At 40.2% G+C, this 25,097-nt stretch overlaps 1 protein-coding gene and 1 long non-coding RNA gene across 2 annotated transcripts in view; both read right to left on the bottom strand.

The window, feature by feature from the left end:
- Positions 1-595: 595 nt before the first annotated feature.
- LOC133407651 (uncharacterized) overlaps positions 596-25,097 on the bottom strand; it is a 61,648-nt gene continuing 37,146 nt past the window's right edge. The window contains exons 2-3 of the long non-coding RNA XR_009769204.1: positions 24,601-24,648; positions 596-763 (exon numbers count right to left, since the gene is read on the bottom strand). This is a non-coding gene — a long non-coding RNA (uncharacterized LOC133407651). The remainder of the gene's footprint in view (positions 764-24,600; positions 24,649-25,097) is intronic.
- On the bottom strand, positions 3,618-4,517 carry LOC133407527 (uncharacterized; the record flags this gene model as incomplete). The annotated part of the gene is made up of 2 exons (XM_061685520.1): positions 4,281-4,517; positions 3,618-4,007 (listed from the first exon to the last, which is right to left on the bottom strand). Coding segments are annotated over exons 1-2 (627 nt in total), but the record flags the coding sequence as incomplete, so codon positions are not given.

Here is a 25,097-nt window from a genome sequence, read left to right as displayed (position 1 = left end):
TGTCACTAGTTTTTTTTTATATTTACTTTCCTTGTACATTGTACAATTTAAAACTAGTACTATTTAAAAAAAAATAAAGTAATGAACAAAATAACTACCCAAAAATCTAAATAAAATGAAGAAATATACAAATACAAAATGAATGAAATCACCCACAACAATATGTATAAAATGTAGACGAAACAAACCAAAAAAAAGTACAAATTAATAAAATCTCCCCCAAAATTGTTAAATATAAAATAATATAAATGGATAAAACAGAAAATGAAAGTAAATTGAGATTCGAATCATCTACTAATATACTGAAAAAGTGCAGACAGTCCTGGCATTGAAAGGTTGGTACAATGGCATTGTTTCAACATACAGTATTCAAATGATTATTTAAACAAAAAAATAATTGCAATGTTGTGGAAATAAAATAGTAGCAAGGAGAAAAAGATTATTGGACTAATATTCCCAATTTCATACAGTTTTTAACAATGTTATGTCAACAGAGTCAGAATATTACGCCATGAATTCAGAACATTGCGAGATTAAATTTGGAATTTTATGGACTTTTTATGATTCCTTTTGCACATCTGCGGGGTACGTTGCAAACCGATTTTTGGGGGTAAAGAAAATGGATGGATGGAAAAAGTCGGCCGTCCGCGAGGTGTGCGAGCCGGTCATTTCTCCATTTGACAGCCGCGGATCAAGTAGGACCAGGCTGAGATGACCGACGGGGCCGTGAAGTCGGATCAATTCCATCTAGCGAGGTTCTTCGCTGGGGAAACAAAAGACCGCGGCTGTCAACAAGGCTCAAGTCACTCGTGCGTCTCCGTGTCCTTCAAGGGAACATCATGTATATTTTTTATTTTGTTCCTTTCTCGAAAAGAACAGGTGTCGCTGCGGCGTCGGTTCACAACAGAGGTTCACTTGATTTGTGTCACTGCGAGAGAAATACTACAGGTTTAAGGGGCGGCTTGTGTGCTTCTATTCTCGCTGCATCCCTGTTGCATTCACACTTCATTACATGCTTTGATGTGATTTATGGCCCAGTTCCGTAGGTAGCTACAATGCTAGCGGTCCGGAATGTGCTACGGTGTAATAGTGAATAGTACAAGTATCGTGGCACATGTATTTAGATTTTTTTGGGTATGGAACATTTTTTCGTAAGGTACGGGAAGTGCAGCTACCTCGCACTCTATCCACACGCGGACACCGTAGACAAATGCAGTGCAGCTCAGCCTCTGGCTAGCGATATGCTATATGGCGGTATAACAAAACTTTTTTATCGCATCTGAAATTGCATAACTTGTCTCGTTTATTTTCTACGAAGCGAAAAACTAATGGTGTTGGACTATGCGAAAAAAGTAGACAAACCATTGATGTTGCACTTTCCGAAAAATAAGATGTAGTATTTCATGAATAGATGTACTTAAGAAAACATGTTGTACTGTACCCAAAGTGTTCCAAACCCTAAAAAAAAACCTAAATAAATGTCGTCCCTGCAGACAAGCAACAGGAGTCTCCAATGGAACGCAGCCATTTTGTGTGTCGTGTGCTATGAATACAATGGGAAAAGCTTAAAGAAGATAAGATGTTTTTTTTTTTTTTTTAAATGGGTAGCGTGAAATAACTCTATAGATGACACCACCTAAAACTCAAGACAATTAGTGCTGCACCACTATAGCGATTACGGCGCAACATGCTATTAGTTTCAGCTGGAGTCCAAAGACAACAGACATGCGGCGCTACACGAATTTTGCATGATAGAAACTAAGCCTCGAGCACTAGACAGTCTTTATGAAAAGAATTAAAGAGCACGCAGTGATTTCCTTTTCTTTATCTGTGCCTCTTCAAACAGACTAGAAAAGAAGCTAATTCAACACTCGGCGGTGTGTTTCGTACGCATAAGGAGGATAAAAAAAAAAGAAGAAAAAAGACATGGTACGGAAAGACGGGGGGGATTTTGGTTCAAAAGGTCACGTAAATGTCAGAGACGAGTCAGGACAAACTTTCCCTCGCAGGCGGCAGCGTAAAGTTTGGATACAACAATAAGGGGAAGAAGAAAAAAGAAGGTTACAGAAGGTTTCAAGAAAGGGAAGGCAGACAATGAAAGAAATGCCGGCACCCGGCTAAATTGGAAATACGGAAATAACGACAAAGTCAAAACACAGGGACAGGGTAAGCTTCATATTAGCTCGGCTGTGACGCTCAAAACAAATGAGCAACACGGGCGATTTGCTGCCGTAGCGCAAAGCCACAGTGGTCACTTCATTAGGCACACTGGCACTAATGAGAGGCAATTAAACAAAACAAATCAATATCAAAGACCCTACCTGTAAAGTCAATTCAGAGATTTGTTTTGAAATACATGACACATTTTTTGAGCTAATTGCTTTTGTGGGCCGTGGCTAAAACGGGGCCCAGTGACGCACCCCTGCCCCACTAATTAACCACTTGAGCGCCTTCCTTCGCATCAGTTAGCTAGCTAGCGATTTCTACACCGAGGAATTGCATCTTCCCTTTGAATAGTACGCTAGCATGACCGCTTTAGAGCGTCCCATTATCGTGGCATGTAAAGCCCCGCTTTTAGCCACCGGCGGGTTTTATGCGGATATATTTTCACAGCTCAAACGTGCAGGGATGTATCGATGCTAGCTTCAGCGGGGTGAAGTTTCAGTCATTGAGCGAACATGCCCATAGTGTTTTAGAGAGGAGGAAAGAGATGGATTTTTCATGATTTTGAAGCATAATTGTATATACTTGATTTTATTTTTTTTATAATTCAAATTTGGTTGGGTTAGCAACACTCTTCTTTGCAGTTTGTCAAATCTACAAGACTTATTTTTTTTTTCATGCAGCGAGCAGCAATCAGCGGTGTTTCCGCAGTCTTCTTCTTTTCCTTTGGGCTTGTCCCGTTAGGGGTCGCCACAGCGCGTCATCCTTTCCCATGTAAGCCTATCTCTTGCATCCTCCTCTCGAACACCAACTGCCATCATGTCTTCCCTCACGACATCCATCAACCTTCTCTTTGGTCTTCCTCTAGCTCTCTTGGCTGGCAGCTCCAATCTCATCATCCTTCTACCAATATACTCACTATTTCTCTGGACGTGTCCAAACCATCGAAGTCTGATCTCTCTAACTTTGTCTCCAGAACATCGAACCTCGGCTGTCCCTCTGATGAGCTCATTTCTAATTTTATCCAACCTGGTCACTCCGAGAGCGAACCGCAACATCTTAATTTCCGCCACCTCCAACTCTGCTTCCTGTCGTCTCTTCAGTGCCACTGTCTCTAATCCGTACATCATGGCTGGCCTCACCACTGTTTTATAAACTATGCCCTTCATCCTAGCAGAGACTCTTCTGCCACACGACACACCTGACACCTTCCTCCACCCGTTCCAACCTGCTTGGACCCGTTTCTTCACTTCCTGACCACACTCACCGTTCCTCTGGACGGTTGACCCCAAGTATATAAAGTCCTCCACCCTTGCTATCTCTTCTCCCTGTAGCCTCACTCTTCCCCCACCACCCCTCTCATTCATGCACATATATTCTGTCTTACTTCGGCTAATCTTCATTCCTCTTCTTTCCAGTGCATGCCTCCATCTTTCTAACTGTTCCTCCAGCTGCTCCCTGCTTTCACTGCAGATCACAATGTCATCTGCAAACATCATGGTCCACGGGGATTCCAGTCTAACCTCATCTTTCAGCCTATCCATCACCACTGCAAAAAGGAAGGGGCTCAGGGCTGATCCCTGATGAAGTCCCACGTCCACCTTAAATTCGTCTGTCACACCTACAGCACACCTCACCGCTGTTCTGCTGCCCTCGTACATGTCCTGTATTATTCTAACATACTTCTCTGCCACTCCAGACTTCCGCATGCAGTACCACAGTTCCTCTCTGGGTACTCTGTCATAGGCTTTCTCTCGATCTACAAAGACACAATGTAGCTCCTTCTGACCTTCTCTGTACTTTTCCATCAACATCCTCAAGGCAAATAATGCATCTGTGGTACTCTATATAATATATGTGGTACTCTATATATTCATAGTATAGTTTGATTATGTATCCTGTATTATATTGTCTTGTAGATGTATTTTACTGCTTTTTTACATCATGGCCAGGGGACTACAGATGAAAACTAGCCTTCTGTACTTCATGTGCTTTATGAAATTGCATTGTCCCCTTTCAAAAAAAAACTGATAAACTTTCTTGGCATGAAACCATACTGTTTCTCGCAAATACTCACTTCTGTCCTGAGTCTAGCCTGCACTACTCTTTCCCATAACTTTTTTTTTCATTGTGTGGCTCATCAACTTTATTCCTCTATAGTTCCCACAGCTCTGCACATCACCTTTGTTCTTAAAAATGGGCACGAGTACACTTTTCCTCCATTCCTCAGGCATCTTCTCATGGGCTAGAATTCTATTGAACAAGCTGGTCAAAAACTCCACAGCCACCTCTCCTAGATGCTTCCATACCTCCACAGGAATGTCATCAGGACCAACTGCCTTTCCATTTTTCATCCTCGAATGCGTTTCTAACTTCTCCGCAGTAAATTCTCAAAATGATCATTAAACTTTGCCCACATTAAATAGCATAGGCGGAAAAGCTTCACAATATAACACTGCATTCCAAATGACTAGGGAAGATATATTATTCTCTCATTTTTCTACATAGTTGATACAAATGACAATTGGAAAAATTGGGCATTTTGAAATAGCACCCCTTATTTGATAGCAACTTCACTTTTCTTAGTTTTGGGCAAATAAAAAAAATAAGATAAACAACATGAGTCACAACTCCCAGTACATGCGATGATATGCAGACTACATCCACAAGCGAGTGTCCTTTCTGACCCAGTCCTCCGCAAATATAGCTTGTACTCCGAGTCCAGTCTAGACCAGCGCTAGAAGAACTCCCGCTAGAATAAATAAGACATAGTGTGTAAACGCTGAAAGGGCAGCAGCTAACTGAGCCCCCGTGTATCTCTGACCTGACCTTCAGCTCCTTAAACACAATGGAGAGCAGGAAAAAAAGCTGGGCTAGGCGACCCTACTGAGGATAAGCGGTATATATACAACCCCAATTCCAATGACGTTGGGACGTTGTGTTAAACATAAATAAAAACAGAGTACAATGCTTTGAAAATCATGTTCAACCGATATTGAATTGAATACACTACAATGACAAGATATTGTTTTTAGTAAATAATCATTCATTTAGAATTTTATGGCTGCAACACGTTCCAAAAAAGCTGAGACAGGTGGCAAAAAAGTCTGAGAATGAGGAATGCTCATCAAACACCTGTTTGGAACATCCCATAGGTGAACTGGCTCATTGGGAACAGGTGGGTGCCATGGTTGGGTAGAAAAGGAGCATCCCTGAATTGCTCAGTCATTCACAAGCAAAGATGGGGCGAGGTTCACCTCTTTGTGAACAAGTGCGTGAGAAAATAGTCGAAGAGTTTAAGGGCAATGTTCCTCAACGTACAATTGCAAGGAATTTAGGGATTTCATCATCTGCGGTCCATAATATCATCAAAAGGTTCAGAGAATCTGGAGTAGTAGTAGTAGTAGTAGTTAGTAGTAGTAGTAGTAGTGATAGAGTATGGTGGTGGATGTCGTGGGAGCAGTGGTCGCTGTGGTGGTAGTTCTACTAGAAGGAAAAGTAGCATTTGCAGTGGTAGTGGACATAGTTGTGATATCGGTAGTAACACTCGTGGGAATGGCAATACTATTAGTAGTAGTGGTAGAAGGAGTAGTACTAGTGGCCATAGTTGGAGTAGCGATCTTGGCATTTGCAGTAGTACTGATAGTAGTGCTATTAGAGTACTCATGATTGCAGTAGGAATAGTAGTATTATTAGTGGCAGGAGCAATAGTGGTAGTAGTAATGTGGAAGTAGTGGCGGTAGCGGAGGGGGCCTTTTTAAACATTGCAATATTTGAGTACAGCATGCGAACGGGATGAAGATGAAAGATTGTGGTAAAAGGATGTTTCGTAAGAGAAGCGAGACTATGTCATAATTCACATCAGCGATCAATAGAGCAATCGCAGAGTGAGCTGGATGCCTGATTAAACACAATCATATTGTTAGCCCTCAGGGTCGCGTCTGATTGCTTTTAATCAAAGACACTAAGAAACGGTCACCAAGTAGCTCGGCCTGAACATTTTGCGCGGCTAATGTTTTGCTCAAGGACACGTTGACACTGTGACTATGGGTTCTAACACACGCACACCAGACCACCATTTTAATTTGTGATACCCCCTGTTAGCATTTGATCAGTTCTCTTTTCGACATAGTACCAGACCGCAGGGCAAGATGTAAAATATTCAACGTGCCTCAGCATGAGTCGAGAAAGTTTTTTATCTGACCATGTGTTAGCAAACCAACTGTTTACATGTTATCAATTTCTTTGAGGCATAGTCGGGCAAGACGTAAAATCTGTATCATCCTTCCTTAGCAGTTTCTCGACTCCTGTTGCCATTTTGCTATATGTGAGCATTTTACCCACTCTCATTAAGTACCCAATGACAGAACTAGTTGGAAAATCCTTTGTTGATCTGCTACACTTTCTCTACTCATGCTGCTATCTTGCTATCTGTTAGCATGTTAGTATTTTATCAAATAACTCACTACCCGACTACAAGGAAGGAGATAAATTCCACATTAATCTGTCTCAGTACTTCCACACATCATGTTGCTATCTTGCTAAATGTTAGCATCCTGTTATCTGCCTTAACAGTTTCTCTCCTTATGGTGCTATCTTGCTGTTTAATACTGCATTATGATCAATTTTGGTATTTTATCAGTTTTCGTTAGACACAGATCCTTCATTTTCTTCCACTGGTGCTTTAGTTCTCTCAAGTTCTTTTTTTAAATATATACATCTAAAGCACACATGCACTATATATAGCTGAGTAAAGTGATTAAAAAACAAACAAACAAAAAAACTGCTGGCCCCCGAAGCCGAAACACTCTGCCACACAAGCGATGAACAGATTAGGATCGACACCAGCAATCCCGTTGTGATAGCATGTGCCAACTTCCTCCACAACAGGGCCCTCACGGTAAACAGTAACAGGCAAATAAGGCTATAACAAGCTTGGGAAAATATCTACAATAACGCAAAAAAAAAAAAAGAATAAATAAAAAATACAGAATCTGGTGTTTTTGGAACAAGGGCAACATTTCTTCTTTGACTGCATAATCCTAAACACTGGGCTAAAGTGATTAGCTTTCCCTTCGTGCTCAAACGCCTGTGTCTTAGCCCAATTTGTCAATCTCTTGGAAATGTGGAGCAGACTCATCACATCTCGCTGCTTTTCCTTGCCAAACGGATGAGATGTCGGCGGGAGATGGTCAGCGGCCAGGTGCTAAAGAGGGATTGCGTGCGATCAAAAAGGGGATTGTGTTGAGGCAGATTTATAGAAATTCTGCGGCCGCATCACGACGTGGCTTTGGAGAGTCTGGCCAAGCTCACAAGTGATTGCGAGGCTCGAGTGAAACAATGACTCATGTACGGCGAGCCCCGGAGACAAAGACGCAGCGGTTGGAATGCTCTGGAAGAGAAGAGTATGCTTATTATAGCGCTTTTAAATCCACTAGACTAGATGTTATGTAAGCTTGTAAAGGAAGACATAATCAGCAGCTATTAAAGATGACATTCTTTATATTGCGAGTTTATCACCACTAACATCGCTACAACAACTACCACTTTCACTACTCCTACAATTATACCTACCGCTACTACCATCACTACTACTCTCATTAATACGATTACCAGCATTGCCGCCACCACCAGTACTATTAGTACTACCACCACAACACCACAATCAACACTACTACCACCACCATTACTACAACCACTACCACTCTACTACTTCTACCACCATCCCTCCCGCCACCACCAACACTACCATCACTACTACTACCATTACTATACCTATCACTACTAGCATCTGTACTATAACCTCAGCTGCTACTAACCCTACTACTATAATACCACTACAACTACTTTGACCACCACAACCACTATCATTACCAATAATTCTCCTTATTACCACCACCACTAGCCCTACTATTAATACTAATAATACATGTTGTATTAATTATTATTATTATTATTATTATTATCGAGTCAGACAAACCCTGAAAGTTGAGCTGCATTTGTGTGTTCGAAATGTACCAGAACAGGCTGCTTCATTTAATTTGTCTTTAAACTCAATATATGCCAAAATACAATGTCTACACCAAACCCAGTCGATAGTTGCTCTGCACTAAACTGGATGCACTGGAGTCCTTAGTTACATAAACCTTCCTGGTGATCACAGATATGCGACTATAAAATGCAGTGGACCTAAAAGACTCCCTAGGGGAACTTATGTAGGTTGGATCTTTTGGCATCCATTTAACTATCGTCATCTGCCTTTGTGTTTCACTATGTACAGTACATAGGACCTACATGATGAGGGTGAAGTCTGCTGTTAAATAGCCATGCAGAACCCTGGATGTTAACAAAAAAAAAAAAAAAGCCGTTAATTTAACAGTACAATATCATCATCCGAAGAACTGAGAAAAGTGACCGCCCTGAAAACGTGTCCACACCTTCTGATTTTCTTTCATTTGTAATCACCTCATCAGAGTCCGTCTAATGAAACTTCAATTTCATGGGGGCTGGCAATGGTGTTAATGGATTACTGGTTTACAGACAATGAGAATCCCTCCAATAAATTCGTCACGTGCTATGTAGCGCATGGTACCTGTACATCATAGCCAAAGTAATAAAGAATAGCGTTGTGTTGCATGTGTCACCGAGTTATACATATATACGTCTATATATAGTATAATGAGTTAGTCTTTGGCTTAGTGTCTCTGTAAATGTTTACTTGTGTGGCACATGAACACAGACATTTTTTGTTGCACTTTCTCCACTGGTAGCCACCTTTTTTTCTTTTTATATATTCCGCTTGATGAATGTTTCTGTCTTTCTTTCTGACAGAGCTAAAAAAAAATGTTCGTTTTTTTCGCTTAAGCTGCAATTCCGAGGAAAGGCTGAAATACGACGCCAAAAAATGTCTTGAACATTTGATTCAATATGAGGATTACATCCGTTTTAATGCATCCTCATGCGACACTTTGTGCTTTACTGATTCATCAACAATTAGAGCGAGGATAGCAAGTAATACATGAGCTATAGACAGAGGACGTCAGCTCAACAAAAGCATCTGTCTCACAGATAAACATCACTTTGGCCAAATACTTCTTGCGTCTTTTTTAATTGACAACAGCCGGCGTGACTGAAGGTTATAACTGTCTGTTGACGGGGAAACTAAGTGAGTCGGATCGGTTAAATTGTGTCGGATGCACTAAATGTCACTTAGGAGAGAGGCCTTTATCATTATGACACAGGAGGCGATCGCACTTCATTTGGCTTTTGTCCTTGCTGGGAAGCAATGTCTTGATTGCCTCGAGTGATGGAATGCCTTTGGCTACATGCTAAAAATGTAGCTCGGTATCAATTTTAGCAAGCAATAATAACCATGCATACAAGGGAAATAATATACATTGTGGACTTGACAAGTATTTTGCTTAGTTAAGCTTGTTTAGCATACTTGGAAGTGTTAGCAGTCTTTTATTTGAGGTTTTAAAACAAAAGTCCAGTAGAGAAGTATTAAGCATTTTGAGAGTGCATGGAAACTAGTGAGAAGCAATTACATCACTTTAATACTTATGCCACTTTAATACTTATGCCTAAATAACTGTATTTGTATTTTTCAAGTGACTCATGATGTATGAACGGCGGTGCAAAGCAGGCTAAACACGATCGGGCCAAAATTGAGCATTTTGTATCCCCTGTCATGCAAGTCAGCTAACATTTAATTGTCGGACATCTCCGAAAGATGATGCTGAGCGATTATCCTGTGGAGTGGGAAGCGTTAGGAGTGATTTTGTTCCTTTGTCATGTGGATTCAATCAAGAAATGGGTTATGATGTTAAAAATCAATACGCGTGCACCCCGCTTAGGGTGCTACGTTCAGGTTGTAGTTTTAACTGAATCTAACTGGACCATTCAACCCCAACCTGACCGCGTTTTATCCACATCCACTGTACAAGGGACACAATTACAATCTGAGGCTATCAGATTCCATGCGATTTCCTTTACACATATTACAATAATGCCACTAGGGAGTAAATTGTCACTTGGACAGTACAAATCCAGCAAAAGCAAACGTGCAATGACTTATAAACGTATGTGTAAGCATACAAGGACAAAGAAGCATAAGCGCTAGGGCACCGACTGCACGGGTGAACTTTAGTGGCAATGATGTTCGGTATTTAACATGATCCCCAAACTTCTGTCAGTTGAGGCTAAATACACATCAAAATGTCAGCACTTTCATTCAATTGGCCGCACGTCAACGAGACGTCGTAGTCATTAGCGGGGGATCCCGGCTGTGACAAATGCAATCTCTTAAGCTTGACCTTTCCTCACGGATGGTCTTAAGCGACTCCAGTCGACCGTGGAATGATATACGAGAGCAAAAAAAAAAGTCAGTGTGGATGAGGACCCTAATTCATTTCCTGAGATGTCTGCTGTTCTTCTCTTCGGGGCTATCGGTTGCCATTTTGGCAGAGACACGTTACAGATGAGGAACGTATCGATCGCAACGCAACGATCTTTGATTTAGCAACCTCGAAATCAATCTGGGGGCCCCCAACAAAGAGCAGCACACAATTTGCATTCATTATTTCCATAGGGTGTCCACGAGACTTTGGTGTTACAGTACATTCGGTCACTTGGGTCAAACCCTGCTGTAAAGTCAGACTGACTACAATAAAAGGGGACATGCTATGGAACATTGAATTTTTTTTTTTTTTTTTTTAGGCCGAAGCTCAAGACCTCCTGTACTGGCTTTCAGGTTTGTCCAGCAGAAGGCGTGACTTTTTACCACATTCAAAGCATGCAGCCAAATTGCACATCTTTTTACAGTTTTCTCCACGGGTGCCCAAGTATTGAAATAACTTTGTCACTCCTGATGTAGGATAGTAGCGCACAATCCTACTGTTTGAGCAAAAACGACATCTTATCAGTCGCTTGCTAATACAACAGTACTTTCTTTTTTGCATTCGATTGTTTTATATGAAAGGCCTGCAAGTGTTTGCAGCGGTCCGGACATGCAGCATTTCAAAGTTACGAACTACACGCAATTAACTATTTTTTGGAGCAGTGTAAGAATTTGTGGTCACACGGTACAAGACGACAGATTCAGTTACCACTGTCCTTACTGTTTTTCAGGTTAGTGACGGACTGTGACGTGCTTAGACTTTCAGGTTACCTCCACGCCAAAGGAACTCAACTCTGACCCCATATATTTGCCTCCAGCCCCCCGCCACACACACTTCATTTATTGCTTTATTCTGACAGGACAGTGCACATTGATGAACATGATCAAAATATACAGAGAAATAAATATATATGTATATGCTGGAATTATCTGAATGCTAGTTTTCATCCGTAGTCCATCTGTAGAGTGCCTAGCCAACCGTTAAGTGTGAAATTACACAATCAAGTACCGGTACATTTTTTCATTTTTTGGTGAGCTGCCTTTATCAGAGTAGTTTCTCACCCATGAATTGGCTGATACCTGCTCGAAGATCCGCTATTTTATTTTGGGACTACACAGCACCACTATGACCACAAACTCAATACAGGGGATGAAAATTTACACTTCAGAAAATGAAGGAGTGTAAAAATTGATGATGACATTCTTAAGGTAACTTAGAGGCTGCAGTGCAGCTCAACACCCTAACCCAAAGGGAAAGCTGGCGGCAAATTGCTTAATTTAATAGGCTCACAGTTGTGTAATGATATAGAAATGTTGTAATAAGATGTATGATGGGGCTGCTTGGATTTATTTAGAAGGTCGCACTCGTTTGTTCTGCTGCTACTCTGCTGGTATGTAATGTTGCTTTACAAAGAAGCCCTTAAAATGTTCTATATCATAAAAAAAAACATTAGCTTTAACTTCTAGTCATTATGTTTGTGTTATTTTATGGGAAATTGATATTAGTGCCTAATGTAGCTGGTTCCATTTCAACGCGCCATTTTCTCTGCTGTTTATTTTCTTCACGGTCCACTTGACTTGCGACGATTGGGCACAAGGCTGCAATGTGAACCAGTACACTGCCAAGGGCCCCACACTACCATTACGTCCTAAAATGTTCCAGGAAACCCATAACTTTCTTGAGTGCAAGGATTTGTCATTTATTAATATTGTTTTGAGGCATCCGATCACCGCATCTGAAGAACGTATAGAAAATCCAAATCTTCCGACTTGCATTTGATTCTGACAGCCTGACACAGTTGCAAAGCGTTACAGCAATCCATTTTTAATAAACCAGACTGACGCAAATGTACACCGCTATCACTCACTATCTTCTAGCACTATTTTCTGGCGCTTCGTCGTCACTACAGGTCTGCTACTGGAGACAATCTGGCCAAATATGGCGCTAGCCTTACGCTGATTAATTATCCTGTTAAATTCTTATTCCACGCAATACGCAATATGCATCAGAGTACCGTGTTTTGACTAGTGCTGGCACCTACAATGTATTCTTGCTTTGAACATTTTGGGGTTTCCTTCTCCTTAATGTCTCTAGCAGTTTACATTCCATCACTTTCTGCAGCATCGATTTCATGTTTAGCAAAAGCCTTGAAAGGTAACATTGCCCAAGAGAACTGAATGAGCAAAAATCAATACCCAGATCTAAATCCAAATGAACACCTAACCCCTTATCGTAATCTTCAAACTGCGAATGTTCAGGGAAAATCTCTGTACAATGGTGTCCAATTAGTTCATTTGATCATTGTGTGCATGTGGTGCCCTCATGTAGCGGAGTGCTGAGTGTTGACACATGGTGTCACCCTTGAGGGAATCGGAGCCAAGCCTCACTGACCGGCGAGCTACTCTGCTTTGCCCTCGGTGTCACAGGTGAAGATTTCACAACAAAAAGCCGCACACCGAGGCATTTGCTGTCGACCCGTCGCCACGACCTCTGCCTTTCGGCACACTGACCCTTCGTGACCCCTCTCCCGGCTGCACGAGCCATTAGCAAGCGTAATGCAGAAGAGAAACAATGGCTCCTATCATCGGCCCGCTCAACGTAATGACTGGGCAGGTGTTAATGAGACGGCCAAGGAGAAGTGAATGGAGCGTAATGGGCTGAAAAGCTTACTTTGGAACAAAACTAAATCACGCCCGCCTGTCCTGTACCCACCAGCCGCTTGATGGCGGGGGCGGGACTGAAAGTCGATGGTGACTTTTACGCCACTTCTCATCATAGGAAAGGCATCCATTCCTTTCCTGCAGCGCCATTTGGGCCATTGATTTCATTGAACATTTCTTTTAAAATGATTCGGAATATGTTAAAAGAAACAAACAAAAAAAACTAACAAAACAAATATCACAAAATAACAAAATGCTCTCATCTGGCTCATTTCATTCGCTCGGGCTGCTTGCCTTTTTTAATGCACCAAGGGTTAGTTTCATCTTTCTTCAAGTAATGCACTTCCCAAAGCTTTCTCTGATGTGACCCAATTTGGATATGCGCCATAACAGTTTAAACTGTAAAGTGATAACAATTATGGTACATTAGCTCTCTATAAATGTTAAATAGAATGTATACATGATACACTAGCAGTACATAAATGCTAAGTATGCTGTAGATCTGCAATATTATGTGTATATATGCCAATAAAAATGATATACAAATTTGTTACACATTGGGTATACATCCAACAAATATAATTTCAATATGGTACATGGTGTGTACAAAACTAAATAGGATGTAAATATGGTACATTAGCAGTTCCATACAGTATGATGTTGATACCATACTTTTGAGTTGCACATACCGTAATTTCCCGTGTGTAGTGCGCATTCCCCCCCCACCCCAAAAAAAGTGTCAAAAGTCAATAGTGCGCATTATACATGAGTACAGGAGAAAATGAAAATGACTTTCACGTTTTATAAATATATGCTGCCATCTAGAGGTTATGAAAAAGCTGTACACTTTCATTCCAATATGCCACCACCCCCAAGAGGTTATGAAAAAGTTGTACACTTTCGTTCTAGTATGTCACCTAGTGGTAATGAAAAAGGTGTAGCCTACACGTTCATTCCAATATGACAGGGGTACATATGACTGCATATATGTACAGTTGATATGTTTACATACCCAGGCAGAATTTGTGAAATATTGTTTTTGTTTTTAAATACGACTGATGACTGAACAACAACCACCATTAATTTCTTTATGGTTATGTTTTGTTTAATGATAATGCTTTTCTGAAATGCTTGACAGTTCAATTTGAATCCCATTCAAATACAATTACATGCGTTTCGCCTGGTCCTTCATGTTTTATTTAAAGAATTGTACATACCATCTTACAAATTACATGAGCACAACTGTGTTTTTTTTTTCATTTACTAAATAAAAGTAGGGCTGTGAATTTCAAAATGAGAGCAAGTAAATAAACAGAAACTATTGTGTTCAAATAAAGAGCTTAACTTCAGAATTATTTGAAAAAAACAAACAAAATACAGGTAATACTTAATGTTTTGATCATATGGGTAGAAGCAAAATCACGCATTTTAAAAATGCATTATACATAGGTAGAAGGGTTTTCGAGAATTTTGAGGTCAACTTTGGGGGCTCGCATTATACGTGGGTGCGCATTATACATGAGAATTTACGGTACATCAAATATGATATAAATACATACATTTGATGTTTATCGGACATTAGATATGATGTCGTGGTATGAGGTGGTAAAGGGTATTTGTAAATATGTGATATATAACAGTTTAATTTGCATTTTTGCAAGTCCAGAAGGTCCTTAATTTATGAGAGCGGAAGCTAGCGCTCCTCTTGGGAGGCCGCTGAGAGAAAAGTTTTATGAGCTTAATACTGAGTGGATTTTTTTTCCCGACTCTCGCCGCTGTTCCTTTCCCCCCATTTATTCATTTCATTTGATTTTTTTGTGTGTGTGTTCCCACAGCACAGTAGCGATGATGCGTCGTTAGGATGATTCATTGGCTTCTGACGTGCTTTCATCTTAATGAAATAATATTCCAAAGGGTGCTCTGACCTCACGGCAGAAAAACAGGAAAAGAAAGACCAAGCCCACATTAGCACATGCTGCACACACACACACACACACACACACACACAGTTCCATGTAAGTTCCAACTTCACGACTGCTGGTTGATTGGAGTTAATTGTACCGCAGTGGATTCATTTTTTATTTCCCGTCAATGTTTAAAATGACCACAAAATTGTAGCCTCAAAACAAAATGTAAAAACATGCAAAGTGTGTTACCAGATGGTGAGGTTTCTTGTGTCAGCGGTGTAGGGACGTTCCATGGTCAACGAGCAAACCAAAAACACACTATACCAAAGTTTTTTATAGCAAAGGTGATGATCAGGGGTCAGACCGTGTTTAGGAAAGGCGAAAAGGATTTTTGCTTTACGTTCCATTAAATGTATTTTTTTTTTTTTCTTCCACAAGCTGAGCATGAAGGTATAGTGTTCAACCCTTACAGTGTGAACCTCACGTACTGAATTTACATTTTTATTTCCTGCTTGATACATTTGAAAGCGATGGTAAATATTTTTAAGTATTACATGTATTCATATTTGAGGAACTTTTTTACTCTTATCTTTATTTTTTTTAGCACCAAGAAAAGACTAGAAAATCCAAACATCACTATTGGTATTATGTTCTTCTTGTTTTGGGGTCAAAGTGTAGAATTTTTGTGCACCAAATAAACCCCCCCCCCCCATGGCAAACAATCACTTGCTGGGGACAAAGTGCAGATTGAATTTTTGCACCTAAAATACAACTTTTGTGTTTGACTAATATAACTATTTTTTGTTATCTATTGCATTTGTTTTTTTGTTGTTTTTTTTGGGCGGGGGGGGCAAACTTTGTACTTTCGTCGGCATATGCACAATTTTTGTGACAAATGTATTTTGGGGACAAAGTGTAGTAAAGTAGTAGTAGTAGTAAGATAAAAAAAATTTCAAATTGAGGCTATTTGTTGACCATATAGACAGTTTTCTAGGTAACATCCACATGGGAAACTACCGCAAATCTAACATAATTTACCATTTGTGACAATATTCAGTGTTTTTTGGGGGGTGCTCAAAATACTTCACCTTTTAAGATCAACAATTGTATTTTCAAGCACGCGTTTGTGGCCAATAGAGCATATATATGTTTTTATGCCCAACAAATAACTGTTGTGTTCAATTATATCAATTTTTCAGACAAATATTGAACTTTTGTAATCAATAATTAATTTTGATGACAATGTATAGCATGATTGGGACAGAGTCGAATTTCAAAATAGTGTTCAAGTGTTGCACGCAAATGGCAAACTTTGCGGCTTAACATCATTTTGTGGCAAAGAATAGCATTGTTTGAAGGTTTCTAAAATATTTTTGGAATGTATTTGCGGGACTTTATTGTCAATTGTGTTTGTTACTCTTACATTTTCATGCACAAATAGGCAACTTTATTTATTTATATCAAATAGTACACTTTTGTGGTCAAAGTTACCACTTGTGTGACAACATGTAGCCTTTTTGGGACAAAGTGGAGCTTTTAAAACAATTTTTTTTTTTGGGGCCCAAATGTTTTGCAGTTGACTGTTGCCTATTCACACACAAACATTGCACTTTTGGGGCCAAATATACGTTTGAGACAATATACAGCATGTTTTGGAAACATTGCATTATTTTTATGATCAAAATACGTCTTCCTGTCTACCCAGGCCAACAGTCCGCGCTAACGTTGAGCTCTGCCCATCGGCTGCGCTCCAACACGCTGACAGCGATCCATACGGAAGGATCCCGCCCCTGCGGCCGCTTGGGGAAGCTCACTTAAGGACATCGATACGCCGGGAAATGAGACACAGAGCGATGGCTTCTGAGAGCCCAGATATCTGGGAAGCTCTCACGTCTCGTTTAAAAAGCCGCTGATTGTCACCGCAGTCGATCCGATCACGGCGTTCCGGCAAAGAAAGAAACTTAATTCAGTCAGTCAGTGTTTTTGTCGCAATTAAGAGTGATTTTGGGCCATTGGTTAAGAAAAAAAAAACAAACAGAAAAACAGTTCCTGATGTCGGAATTTTGATGAGTTTTTGCCTTTCAAAGTTGGTTGGTTGAATGAATAACATTACATTAACACAAAACGTATCACTCGACAATATTATGAAACCATACAATAATCACATAGTTAAGTAGTATGCAAATCAACATGTTTTTTTTTTAGCTCCAATTCAAGTCATTGTGCTGCTCCTTCTTGTGAGCGCACCTTGGACACCTGGGAGCAGTATAACACAGACAGAGACACACACGCGAAGCAAAGTTTAACAACTAACTCGGTAAGCTGCGGTAATATTAGTCATTTTTCACAAACCCTAAAGACTATGTGCTTGCGATTAATGTTGTACGCTCTGTCTACACGTGTTGCGCCACCGTTTGTGGTCAAATATTCGTTGCTTGAAGTGGTAGCGATATACTGTACATATAAACGCTATTGACATTATTATTATTATTATTAGTTTTGAGGCAGTGTTGGAAGTGTGTCTGTGGGAATGTTTGTCCATTTGTGTTTTTAGGGCAAAACAAAATGTTTATTACCTAACGTGGCCTTTTGGTGGCCAAAAATGTAATGTTTTAACTGTAAAATATTGCAACTACCTCTTTGCTTTCCAAATACATGACTTTTGTGACAATTTATAGTATTTTTGGAGCACAATACGGTTTTATGGTGAACTTTTGCATTTTGTACAAAAGCTATGGCACTTTTTGTTGCTGAAAAGACTTATAGCATTGTTCGAAGACGAAAAGATTTTAGAATGTTTTTTGTGGGGATTTTTGAGGAAAAGCGTATGTCGTTATAATAGTAAAATATGCATTTCAGCGGCAGTTTCCCGCTTTCCTCGTCAAAGGATGAACCGTTTTGCCTTTTCTTTGTCATTTTGCTACATCTTTATTATAAGTCAACATACAGGTTGGTTCGCCTACAAGCAATACATCAAGTTTCAGGGTGAATTGCAGTTTGCCCATCACGAGACAACCACTGTTCCCCCGAAGCATTACCACCCTCCGCCCGCCAAAAACAGAGTCGTCGGAAGTATTGGAATTATTCCTTCTGATAATTTCCCTGCCTCTCCTGCATGTCAGTCAATTGTCAGACATTCCAATCCAAGCTGTCAAACTCTGCTGAGTTCCGTGGCGGGAATACGTGTTGAGCGACAAGAGCGAGCTCATGGGGAAACGATGAAAAGAAGAAAGAGAATGTCGCAGATTACTAATGGCCACACCACCCATTGCCTTTTTGTGAGCAAATTGTGTTTTCAGAGCAAAATATGACATTTGCGTGGTAAACGATTACTTTCTTGGCCAGATACAGCCTTGAAAAACTTTTTTTTTTTGGCATATTCCCCACTTTGTTTAACATCATCAAACGAATGTAATATAATGCAGTTTTTAAATGGTGATTTTTATTTATTAAAGGGGAAAAAAAAAAACAATTCAAAGCTACCTGGCCTATGTGAGAAAGTAATGGCCCCCTAAACCTAATTGGTTGAGCCACCCTGACAATCAACAACTGAATTCAAGCGTTTTCTAGAAGTTGACTTGCGGGTGTGTCTTGGATTGCCGCAGAACCTTGAGGTCGCAAACTGATGGCTGAACATTCACCTTCAGGATTTTCAAGTAAAGAGCAGAATTCATGGTTCCATGAATCCGTCCAGATCCTGAAGGATCAAAGCAGCCCCAGACCATCACAATCCCACCATCATGTTTGACTGTTGGTATGATGTTCTTTGTCTGAAATGCTGTGTTTGAGAAGGTGGCAAATCATCGCACTCTAGTTCATGTTTGGGATGATTCTGCGACAAAATGTGGCATTTTTTTTTAGCCGAACATATGAATTGTTTTTTTCTACCACCGCTTTTTGCAAATATATTTTTCACTTTGTGGCCTTATGTAGCATATGTGTACCAAATAACGTTGTGTTAAGACTTTTTACAAGATTTTGGAGTGAGTTTTTGAAGATTTTTATCCTTTTGTGTATTTGAGGCAAAAAAAAAATATATATTTTATATAGCACAAACTAGTCTTTTTGTGAGAAAAATATGTTGTAACAGTAAAATACTGTATTTCCATGCCAAATTACCACTTTGTGGACCAAATTGATCACCTTTGTGACAACTTATAGCATTTTCGGGACATGTATAGTGGTAACTTTTTGCAGTCAACTTATTGTCAGCATTTTGCGCGCAAACATTTCTGCTGAATGTAAAGTTTTTGTGTCAAATAGTATTATAACCTTGTTGCAAGAATTTGGATGTTGTCTTTCGTGGATATTTTTTGTGGTTTTAGAGAAAAAAAATTTTTTTACAGCCTAACATGACTTTTTTTGTGAGTAAAATACATTGCTGTCATGGTAAAAGATCGTCTCTGGAAAACTACCACGTTTCTGGCACAAAATATAATTTTTGTGGCACTATATAGCAATTTTGGAACAAAGTCTAGCATTTTTGTGCCTTAAAAACAGATTTTGTGTGGTCAACCACTGCATTTTGTATACAAACATTTCCATTTTTAAAATGTAAAATTTTGTAAAAAATAGCATTGTTGGAAGACTTTCCCCCAGATTTTGGAGTGTGCCTGTGGGGATTGTTGCCCTTGTGTGTTTTGGGGGTAAAACAACTCGCATAGCCTAATGAGGCGTTGTGAGCAAAATATTTCGTTTGCATTTCTGTGGCAAACTATCACTTTCTTGAAAAAAAAAAAAGAAATCTGACACTATAAAACTTCTTTGGGACAAAATGTATCATTTTTCTGCTTCGAATGCAACTTTTTGTAACCTTCTATACCTGAAGTAGAATGCCTGCATCGTTACACATTATATTGTTTCCATATCTTTAATCCTTTAGATTGTTCTTTTTTTATATAAATCTTTTATATTCTTTGTATAAGCGGAAGGAGACCAGCAAATTAAAAGTTGTATTTGTTCAGTGCTACCCTTGTGTTTTTACTGTGTATATGACAATAACTATTTTGAATCTTTATGTGGCTAAATAATACATCATTTATTTTGCCAAATTGCGCTATTGGAAGTTTTTCTACAACATTTCAGAATGTTTCTGTTTGGACTTTTTTTCCTACTTGTGCTGTTGAGGCAAAACAACATTTTCAAAGTCTAATGTGACGATACGATCGTCTCTACACCAGCAAAATGCGTGCAGCACTTTATCACGCAACTGGCAACAGCAGTAACTGAGTCATTGGTGAGGGGGAGTCGCTGTTTAAGAGTCGAGAGCGAGAGGTAGGGGGAAAAAAAGGAGAAGAACACGAGCCGTAATTCCACCGTGTCCGATCAATAAGATCGATCGGTGCTCCCCCCTCGCACGTTCACTCCTAACTTACTGCTGGGAACTCTCGTCAGTGGCTCTCACACCGGCTCTTAGAGCACTTCGTCGTTCGTGCATTAACACCGCCGTCTCGTCACGGACAGATTCGCAGACCGATAAACGAGGTCGACGTGGTAAAAAGTAGAACACGGCGTCCCAATCTTGTCAATGGCCAGAATGCAATGTCGATACTACTGGAAATGGGAAATTGGGTGGGACGTGTCTGTGATAACACGGAGCACGAAAAAGCTTCAAGGACACATGCCCAAAATTGAACAGGAAGTCAGCCATTTTGCTTTGAAGAAGCCTTTTTGGTGGGGATCAGGGACTCCTACTTTTTGTCAATTCTAATTGATCTAAATGAGCAAAGACTTTTGACTGTGGTTGACGATTGTTTTGAAGATATATATCAAAAATTGTTTGGACGCGTCTTGTCTACTCTAACAGTTTGCAAATAATTCTGAAGCAACCATGCCTGAAATTGAACAGGAAGTCTGGATTGTACTTAAAAAAAACAATTAAAAACATTTTAAAAAAGGATTTGCCCTATTGAGCCCCAACTGCAAGACCGAAAAAAATCAACAAAACAAAAAGAAACAAACAATTAGGTGCACGTGAATCACAACAGGACGCAGAAGAAAAGTTTCAAGGAACAATGCCTGAAATTAAACAAAGTCCGCCATTTTTGTTTGGAGCAACCATTTTGGGTGAAACGCCGACTAAAGAGCAAACGGCATCCAAAAGAGCCCCAGGTATTCCAGACAGATGGGCGGCAAGAAATTGCGAGGCGTTTTTGCCGATGCCGTCTAATGTCGGCAGAATATGGCGTCCAAATGTGCTCGTTGAGGATTTCTTTGCCATTTGGAGTTAGGCCTCACAATAGTTTGTTGAAGATGAACTCGTGTCATCTGCACGCACTGCAGCGATCGCACTTCCTCAGAATGTTTTTGTTTTAACCGTAACCCGACCGATGGACTCGACTGCGGCGGCCAACGCTTTGATCGCTCGTCGAATCATTTTGTCACGCCCGCGCACGAAAACTCTGGGAAGCAACGCAGCAGGAAGTCTGAAGAAGCTTTCACCTGAAACTTGACGACAGCAGAACTGCTGTTACTCCCCCCTCCTCAAAAGTGAGAGATGTGTTTTTTCCATCACGTTTCTGCATTTGCAAATTTACTGTGGAAATATATCTTAGCGCAAGTAACTGCAGGCTGGTATACTGTCAACGAGCGCACACTTTCGGGCCTTCTTCCCCGCAGCCGACAGCTTTTACTAGCGCCTCGTAAACCTCGAATACGCTCCGTATTCGCCGTTTGTTTGATAGATTCCGTCGACTGTCGCTGGTAAAAAATAAATAAATAAATGTATCAAACACCTCTGGTACATGTTCCAGAAGTAGTCGGTGATAATGAACACATGCGTTCGTGAATAACAGCGCTCAATGAGGCCAGTAGGCAGCACCGTACCTGCACGTTTCATGTTGTTAAGGTGTGTGTGGTGACATGAACAGAACAACTTTAAGAGGCTTCGGGAATTGTGTCCCCGGGTCGCCATTACCGGGCTGGCGTAATCGAACCTTTGTAGCTCCAGGAGAGTGCAGTGCTGCGAAATGAGATTGTTCAGCATTTGTCATAAATTTTGAGAGAGAGAGAGAGAGAGAGATGGGAAGAGAGAGAGGGAGGGAGGAAGAGAGAGGGGAAGAGAGACAGAGAGGGAGGGAGGGAGGGAGGGAGGGAGAGAGGGAGAGAGAGAGAGCGAGAGAGACAGACAGAGAGAGAGAGAGAGAGAGAGAGTAAAAATGCACACTTTCCTTGACTCAAAGCTAAAATATTACAACCCCAATTCCAATGAAGTTGGGACGTCGTGTTAAACATAAACAAAAACAGACTACAATGACTTGCAAATCATGTTCAACCTATATTTAATTGAATAAACTACAAAGACAAGATATTTCATGTTCAAACTGATTATTGTTTTTAGCAAATAATCATGAACTTAGAATTGTATGGCTGCAACACTTTCTAAAAAAGCTGGGACAGGTGGCAAAAAAGAGTGAGAAAGTTGAGGAATGCTCATCAAACACCTGTTTGGAACAATCCCACAGGTGACCAGGCTAATTGGGAACAGGTGAGTGCCATGATTGGGTATGAATTGCTCAGTCATTCACAAGCAAAGATGGGCCGAGGTTCACCTCTTTGTGAACAAGCGCGTGGGAAAATAGTCCAACAGTTTAAGGACAATGGTCCTCAACGTACAATTGCAAGGAATTTAGGGATTTCATCATCCACGGTCCATAATATCATCAAAAGGTTCAGAGAATCTGGAGAAATCACCACATGTAAGGGGCAAGGCCGAAAACCGACATTGAATGCCCGTGACCTTCGATCCCTCAGGCGGCACTGCGTCAAAAGCCGACATCGATGTGTAAAGGATATCACCGCATGGGCTCAGGAACACTTCAGAAAACCAATGTCAGCAAATGTATTCAATTAAACACAGGTTGAACATGATTTACAAATCATTGCATTCTGTCTTTATTTATGTTTAACACAACATTGGAATTGGGGTTGGACATGTGATGGATTACTTCCATTTTTTTAAGATATGCAGTGTTGATTTGTTTTTGTTTTTTTTCAGTACAGCGATGTCTCCATGTGACACGGTGAGTTCGCCACATTTAAAGGGAATGAGAGGAGCCGCTTTGATTGGCATCCCGCAACTCTGGAGCCGTTCACGAAAAGACAGCCCCGACGCTAATTGGTGGCAATCGTTATCAAGACGATGGTGCCATCGCCGTGGCAACGGCGCAGCGTCACATACATTCACATACATTCAAGTCATTAATTTTTTTACGGCGTCTCGAAATGTGCGGTGACTGATTCGCACGAGATGAATGTGAGAAGAAACAGAAGAACGCCGTGTTCCGTTGGCCTGTTTTGAAGAGCCGCCCACGAAGGCCTTCGCCATCGTACTTGCATCTGCGTTTGAATACGTGACAGACATTCATCCGTGTGTGCATGCGTGTGTTAGCGCTATAGCGCTAAAGTTGGACAAGTACATCCAGGTTAAGCGAAGCTTCTGGTGGCTGCTGACGTGCGCCTCAAAAGACAAGTAACAGAGCCTCACTGGACTAATCGCGCTTCACTTCATATGAAAAGAAGAGCAAATAGTAACAAAGCGATGTTGCTCTGCGATAAGACTTTTTTCAGGATTGAAGTCCTGGATAGTGTAAAAAAAAAAAAAAAAAAAGGGTTAGGGTTAAAATACTGAAATACTGAAAATACTGCAAATTTTGAACCTTTTACTTATTTTGAATGTAAAAACTATATTTATCAGTTTTTATTAGTTATTTAATTTTGCAAAATGTTTAAGATTTTTCTTTCGACACAACTCAAAAATAATTGAATTTTGACAAATACTTTTAAAAAAATAAATCGACTACTTTTAAGACAGTTTATAGGTCAAGTCGAGATGTTTCCTGAATATTATGAGCCAAACATTTTCTCCCACACGACTATTTAAAAAAAAAAGTTGAAAAAAATGGAAAAATTGTTGTTTTACAGTGTCACTTTTTTCATCTAGAGTTTCAAAAATATTTAATGTAATTTCATGACTTTTTCCATTATTATTATTAATCAGTTTATTTGAAAGTGGACAATGCAATTTCATAAAACACATGAAATACACATGGTTAAAAAATTTATTACATTCATTACAATTTTCAAAAAATATATAATTCATTCACTTATAATTCATTTAGATTGCATTTCTGTTTTTAGGAGCAATTCAAAACCTTCTTTTTCGTTTTTTCTTAAAATATTTCTGATAATATTTCTGATTTAATCTCAGAAGTTTGGAAGACATTTGGGGAAATGTATGACACCAACAAATCCAACGGTAAAAGTTTGGACAGTCACAATTTTGATGGTATAAAAACACCAATGGTCTTTGCTATTGACATCCGCTAGCCAGAAGCTGAGCTGCAATTGTGAGTAACGGTGCCGCTAGAGCACGAGGAAATTACCTTATGTTCCACATGGGAAAATACAATACAAATACGTGTGTTATCGTGACATAGCAGCATCGTATTTTTTATTCAGAGATGAACTTACTTTAGGGAAGGAGAAGCAGCAAAATGACGACGGCTGCCCAGTACCGGTCTGAAAGGCAAATAAAGACACATCCGTTAGCCACACCTTTGCGTGTCATTCCAAGAGGGACACACACACACACACACACACACACACAAAATTGTCACTCAGTAGCCAACTCCCCCACACCCCCTGACACCAGTTCTACCCATCAACATGAACCTGGGTGGACAAGTCTATCATAACAGAACAAAACTGAACAGGAAGTCAGACATTTTGGTTCGAAGCAGCCGTTTCGGATGAATTTCAAGGGCTTACTATTACATACTATACAAAATGTGTTCATTTGTTTTGAGGATTCTCAAGAGAATTAACCCCCCCCCCCCAAAAAAAAAGACGGCCCCCAATACCAGTTTCACCGATCAACAAGAAGCCACTTTGAAGCGACTTCCAGGGATCCGACTTTGGAAAACGTCGCCTGTGGAATACACACTAAGTGTTCATGAAGTGTGTACTGA

The sequence above is a fragment of the Phycodurus eques genome, chromosome 9 (genome assembly GCF_024500275.1).
Source record: "Phycodurus eques isolate BA_2022a chromosome 9, UOR_Pequ_1.1, whole genome shotgun sequence".
In the NCBI taxonomy this organism is placed as follows: Eukaryota; Metazoa; Chordata; class Actinopteri; order Syngnathiformes; family Syngnathidae; genus Phycodurus; species Phycodurus eques.
Note: the sequence above shows the minus strand (reverse complement) of the source record. Positions and strands in the feature narration are given on the sequence as shown.